At 59.7% G+C, this 6,000-nt stretch overlaps 1 protein-coding gene across 1 annotated transcript in view; it reads left to right on the top strand.

The window, feature by feature from the left end:
- The first annotated feature begins 358 nt into the window (after window positions 1–358).
- HSPG2 (heparan sulfate proteoglycan 2) overlaps window positions 359–6,000 on the top strand; it is a 97,654-nt gene continuing 92,012 nt past the window's right edge. Inside the window, exon 1 of the mRNA XM_054720579.1 lies at window positions 359–503. Coding sequence (XP_054576554.1) covers window positions 441–503 — 63 coding nt within the window. The 5' untranslated portion in view covers window positions 359–440. The remainder of the gene's footprint in view (window positions 504–6,000) is intronic.

The following is a 6,000-nucleotide window of genomic DNA, read 5'->3' as shown; positions in this document are numbered from 1 at the left end:
GTGGGGGCGTGCAGGAGCGGCGTGCGCGGGGAGGGGAGGGGAGGGAGGCCCCGGGCCCCGGCCCCCGGCCCCGGCCCCGTCCCCCCGTCCCATTCTATACTCCAGGCCGGGTTTGGCGGGGAGCCGGGCTGGGCCGCGGCCCGCGGAGGGGGCTGGGGGCCAGACAAAGGCCCAGTTGGCTGTGCCGCTGGCTCGGAGGAGCGGCGCCCGCGGTCCGGGGGCGGGGCCTGGCGCCCCCGGAGGGGCGGCCTCGGGGGCGGGGCCAGGCTCCGGGGGCGGGGCGGGCGGCCTCGGGGGCGGGGCAGGGCGGGGCGGGCGGCGGGCGGCAGTGGGGGTGGCGGGGGCGGGAGCGGGCCGCGCTGTCCCGAGGACTCCGCAGGCCGGCGAGCGGGCAGCTGCGGGCGGACGCCGAGCGTGCGAGGGAGCGGAGCGGGCCGGCCATGGGGCGGCGGGCGGCGGGCGCGCTGCTGCTGGCGCTGCTGCTGCACGGGCGGCTGCTCGGGGTGAGTGTGCGGGCGGAGGGACGGGGAGTGGGGGGGCGCCCGGGCCCTGCTCGCTGTGCCCGCCAACTTGGCGGGGGCGCCGAAGCTGCGCTGTGGGAACTCTGGTTCCGGACGCGGCGCCGGTCAGGGACCCCCGGGTGGGCACAGGCCGGTCGGCACAGACCGGCGCCCCCCTCCCGCGTGGGGCTCTCCCTGTGGGGCCGGGGGCGGGGCCTCCCGCGTGGGAGCCCGTGGGTCGCCGAGCCACGTTGTCGAGTCTCCGAGTCGCGCTATGCTGGGCTCGGCCTTCCGTTCCTGGGGACCAGGCTGAGAAACTTTGGAGCAGGGTGGGAACTTGGCTGGGCAAGGGAGGGCACCCCTTTCTGTGCCAGCTTTGAAAGGGGGCACTCCGCGGCGGCGAAGACCCTCGCAGCCCTCACGGGAACTGCACACGCGCCCGTGCCCTTGGGGAGCTCGTAACCGGGCGGCCACCAGGAAAGAGCCACTCAGGACACCACTGAGACTTGGGTGGCACCGCCGGACCCAGAGCCCTACCGCTCAGCACTCTTGAATCAATCCCTGCTCTCCACTGAGGAGCTGTGTGACCCGGAGCAAGCGAGTGGAGCTGAGACCAGCCCACATGCCTGAAGGGACATAAAATGTGTGGCCTCCAAGCGCATGTGTAGGACTGGGTGGAATGCTCAGGAAAGTGCCTGGTGCTGGGCCTGCTCTGTGGTGGACATTCCGGGGATCTGCTTCCTCAGGCCCCCCCCCCCCCCCCCACACACACACCGTCTTCAAGGTGTGGGACGGGGAGGGGCTGCCCCTACAGCCCAGCCCCCTGCTCTGAGCTTGGATGGGCCCCTGCAGAGGAAAAGAGAATACTTGGCCAGGAGAGGCTGTGAGGACCTGAATGAACTCCAGGAGGGTGGGGTGGGGTCAATGGGCAGGGAGCTGGTGGCAGATGTAGGTGGGGGCACATCTGGGGAGCTGGGCCTGCCCTGGGGAACCACAGATCCACCTCCACCCTTTTTGAGGTGGTCCATGCGGTCCCTGCCCCTGCCTCCATGTTCTCAGAGCCAAGAGAGGGATTTTTCTAAGCTGGCCAGTGTTTACCCAGGGACCGACTCCCTAGCCTTGCCTTGCCTTGCCTTGCCAGCTCCCTCTCACCTCTGGACTCCTGAGTCACTTGTTAATTCCCACCCAGATCTGACCCCTCACCTCTCCTGACCCACCCACTCAGCACCTCTCCTACCCCCCACCCCGCATCTGGGCAGCTTCCTTAATCCTTTTTCTCAGCCTCGCACGCCAACATGTTCAGCAGGGCCCATCCAGTTGCCTCCCAGTCTTGACCTGAACTTGCAGCTCCCAACACTGGTTTTCACTTTTCCAAAAAGGAGGCACCAACCTAGCACATGGGCTGTCTGCCTTTTGTGTGTGTTTTTTTTTAAATCCTCACCCAAGGATATTTTTCCATTGAGAACGTGGAAGAGAGAGGGAAAGAGAGAGAAACATTGGTGTGTTTACATCGATTGGTGGGGCCTCCTGCACGCACCCCAACCAGGGCCAGGGCCGGGGAGAAGCCTGCAACCTAGGTACGTGCCCTTGACCGGCATCGAACCCGGCACCCTTCCGTCCACAGGCCAGCGCTCTGTCCACTGAGCCAAACTGGCTAGGGCCTGTCTGCCTTTTTTGACTCTCCCCCAGCTTTGCCTCCCAATGCGGGGCTCCTGGATGCCTGGGTTCTACTATGGCAGGAGTGGGGAGGGGGTGGAGTTGTTTGCTGTGTTCTGGAGGAATTTCCACAGAAATTCCCGGATTGTAGCCAGTCATCTCATTCACTTGTTCATTCAACACATCTTCATTGAGCAGCATCCCATGACAGTCAACAAGTGTTCAGGGTTCATTCATTCTCACTGGGCAGATACTGGCTAAGCACCTATTGTGTACCAGCGCAGCTGGCACGGCGCTAGGGGCTGGGGGTTATGGGTGAGCAAGATCAGGCCCTGTCTGTGCTTTCCCAAAACTGAGATCAGAAAGTAGGCAGCTCCGGTCCCGTGGGATTAGAGAGTCTCCTCAGCAACCACATCAAGGTCTTCACTGTCCCACCCCAGGCTGATGGTGGAGGCCTGGAAAGAGCTTGGCCCCTGGAGGCTCACAGACTCAAGTTTGAATCCCAGCGCTGCCATTTTCCAGCTCTGTGATCTGGGGCAAGTTTTTCTCTCTGAGCCTTCGTTTTCAAATCCGTAAAATGAGAGTAAGGAGTTGTTGTAAGTTTTAAAGGATACCGGGTTCCTCGCCAGTGCCCCAGCAAGCCTTGTGCTCCTCCTTGCCCACGTGCCCTTTGTCTCCTCTACCCTTCAGTTCACATCCATAGGCCAGCAGTGAGTGGGTGAGAGTAGGATATGAGAGGAGGGTAAGGTGATCCTTAGGGAGCTCAGGGTCTCAGGAGGGGCAGGAGACAGAGGAGATAGTGGTCTGTGATGAAATGTGGGGCTAATTTCAATGGCGGTGCGGAGGCTTGCTGGGGCAGGGGGCCAGGTCTGGGTGACTCAGGGCCTGCTGACCCCTTTTCTTCCTGCTGGGGCCTTAGCCCTTCCTTTCGTGGGGCCCGCCCTGCCGGGAGATAGGAGTCTTGAGGAGGCCACCGTGATTACAGTGTTTTCCAGAGCTGAGGAGGGAAGTCACTGAGATACCTGTTTCCTGCCTCAGCTGGGTTTCCTCGCTGGGGAGGTTGTGGGCTGGCCGGAAATGGAGGAGCCTTCTCTTCCCTCAGGGGCATCATTAGTTTAGTCCTCCTCTTGACATAACTGGCTGCCCTGCCCAACCCCTTCTCTCCCCCTTGCTGTAGACCTGCTGCTGGGAGGGGGTTGTGCCCTGGCGATTTCCCTAGGGAGGGCTGCAGGTCAGTCCATAGAGGGAGGTGGAGGCTGAATGGAACAGAGATGGACCCCTTCCCCCCATGCCCTAGGCCAAGCTCCCTTTGAATGGGAGTCTTGGCCCCCACCAGACTTGGCCCAGGCCTGTTCTCAGGCCGAGTGCAGGCAAGTTGGGATCTGTGGGTCTGAGGCCTGGCCTGGGAGATGGGTGGAAGGAAGGTGGCAGAAGGTGACTGAGTTCAGAGCGTGGAGTGGTGAGAAGGGAGGTCTTGGGGTGCAGGGCCTGATGATGACAAAGTAATGTGGACAGTTCACATTTATCAAGTGCCCACTGTCTGCTAGGCCCCAAGTTCTCAACAGGTCCTCATATGTCCCCCTGCCCACAACCTCTCCGAACTCTCCATGCTGCTTACAGTCAGACCCAAGCCCTGGAGGCCCTGTGAGATCTGGCCTCTCCCACTACCTCTCGAATCTCTCCTCCTGCCAACTTTCCCCTCATTTTCTCAGTCCAGCTACACAGGTCTTTGTTTCTTTTTCTTTTTTTTTTTATCCTCACCTGAAGATATTTTTCCATTGATTTTTAGAGAGAGTAGAAGAGAGGGAAAGACAGAGAGAAATACCCATGTGAGAGAAACCCATCGATTGGTTGCCTCCTGCATGCACCCTTACCAGGGCCTGGACCGGGGAGGAGCTTGCGTCCGAGGTATGTGCCCTTGACCAGAATGGAACCCGGGACCATTCGGTCTGTTTCTTGAACACACTCCCACCTTAGAGCCTTTGCATCTGCTGTTCCGCCTGCCTAGAATGTGTGCCCCAAAAATATACGTGTGACCCTCTGCCTCACATCCTTCAGGTCCTCAACTACTCTGCTACCCGGCCTGTCACTTGCTGTCCCCTTGTACTGCTTTATTTATTTTTATTTTTTGTCACCATCAGACATGTATTTGTGTACTTGTTTCCTCCTACTCGCATTTAAGCTTCCTGAGAGCAGGGCCTTCTCGATCTTTGTTCCCTGCTGCTTTATATTTAGCGCCTGCAGGGAGTAAGTGCTCAGTAAATACAGTTGAATGCATTCAGCTATAGCTACTCGGACAGTCTGCTTTCTCTAAGCAGAGGAAATTGAGGCACAGAGAGGTAACTTGCTCGGTGACTCCCGCCCATATGCAGTGGCCCCACAAGTCAGACTTAGAAGCCAGACAAAGCTCTCCTCACCGCTCTGCTTTCCCACTCGCTTGTGGCAGGCAGGCAGTCGATGCTGATGAAACCGTGGTCACTCAGGTTGACAAAGGTAAGAACTCAGGCCCTAAGTAGTGCAGGGGCCACCTCAGGCAAGAAGAGCGGGTCTGGCTTTGGGATAAGAAGCACTGGGGATGCGTGTGGCTGCAGGGTCCACAGGGCCTGCCTGCGCTGGAACTTAGAAATACTCAACTCTAGGGCAGTCGTTGGTGGGCTTATCTGTTCTTTTGTAGGTTTGTTAGCTGTTTAATTTCCTCATTAAATATTCCTTATTAAATATTCTCTGAGACCCTATAGAAAGTTGAATTAATCCAGGGGTTTTAAGACCAGAGCAGGCCAGGGCCAGCCCTACTCTGTGTGGGAAGCGAGGGTGGCGGAGGGGAATGGCTAGCTGCCCTGCACGGAGCCCTCACTGGGCTCCCCTGGGGGCTCAAGGTTTAGTGTGAGTCTGCAGAGGCTTCAGGGCTTTCTGGCCTTGGTTGAGATTCTCAGAAGGGAGGGTAGGAGGGGCTGCCCAAAATGTGGAAAGATCTGCAGTGATGATTCAGAGGCCACTTGAAGGCCAGACATGTGGGTTCTGGACCCTCAGACCGTGTGGAGCATGTGGGAAGGACTCCCAGCCCTGGCCTGTTGCCCCCCTCCCCAGCCCATCTCAGCTAAGAGGCATCAGGCTGGTGGAGGAGGGGGTGAATGTGACCCATCCTCCAGCAGCTTCCCAAAGACCTTGTGAGCCCACTGCACCCTCCTTCCAGGGCCCACCCTGGCCTTCCCCACGTCTCCGTCCTGCCAGGAAAGGGGAGGTTGGGCTGAGGGTCTTGCTGGAATGTTGCCTCAACCTGGGCCTTGGCCTCTTGGGCCCTGCTGCCCTCTCCTGCTCCCAGGGCCTGGCTGGGGCTTGCTGGCTACCCCAGTGCCCAGAGCTGGCTGACTGAAACCCAGAAGAATGTGTGGAACTTGCTTCGTGGGGAGCCGCCAGCCTCACTGCCCAGCCTGGTGGCGTCGGCCATGTCAATAGCGGCCTTGAGAGGGGAGTGGCTCGTGGCTGCTGGGGGTGGCTGGGCCAGGGGCACCATCATGAAAGCCCTGGGAACAAGGCGGCTCTTTGAGTCCAGGGAATGTGGGGACTTCCAAGTCTCAGCCGCCCCCAGAATGCACCCTCCCTCCTTTCCCTGATGGCTGCCCATGCAGGGACCTCAGAGCATCCCCAGGGGCACGTGTCGTATCCCTAAGATGTCCTTAGGACCAGCTCCCAGCTACCTACCAGACCTTTTCCCTGAGGCATGAGGAGGGTGCCTTGTTGTTCTGGATTTTAGGGGGGCATCTGGAGCACAAAGCTTATAGTGTGCATCGAGCGAATGAATGGACCCATGATGTGACTAAATATTCTGCAAATGGAATCCCCT

This window comes from Eptesicus fuscus, chromosome 9, assembly GCF_027574615.1.
Source record: "Eptesicus fuscus isolate TK198812 chromosome 9, DD_ASM_mEF_20220401, whole genome shotgun sequence".
Taxonomy (NCBI): Eukaryota; Metazoa; Chordata; class Mammalia; order Chiroptera; family Vespertilionidae; genus Eptesicus; species Eptesicus fuscus.
The sequence above is the reverse complement of the archived record's forward strand: the minus strand, read 5'-3'. Positions and strand labels throughout refer to the sequence as shown.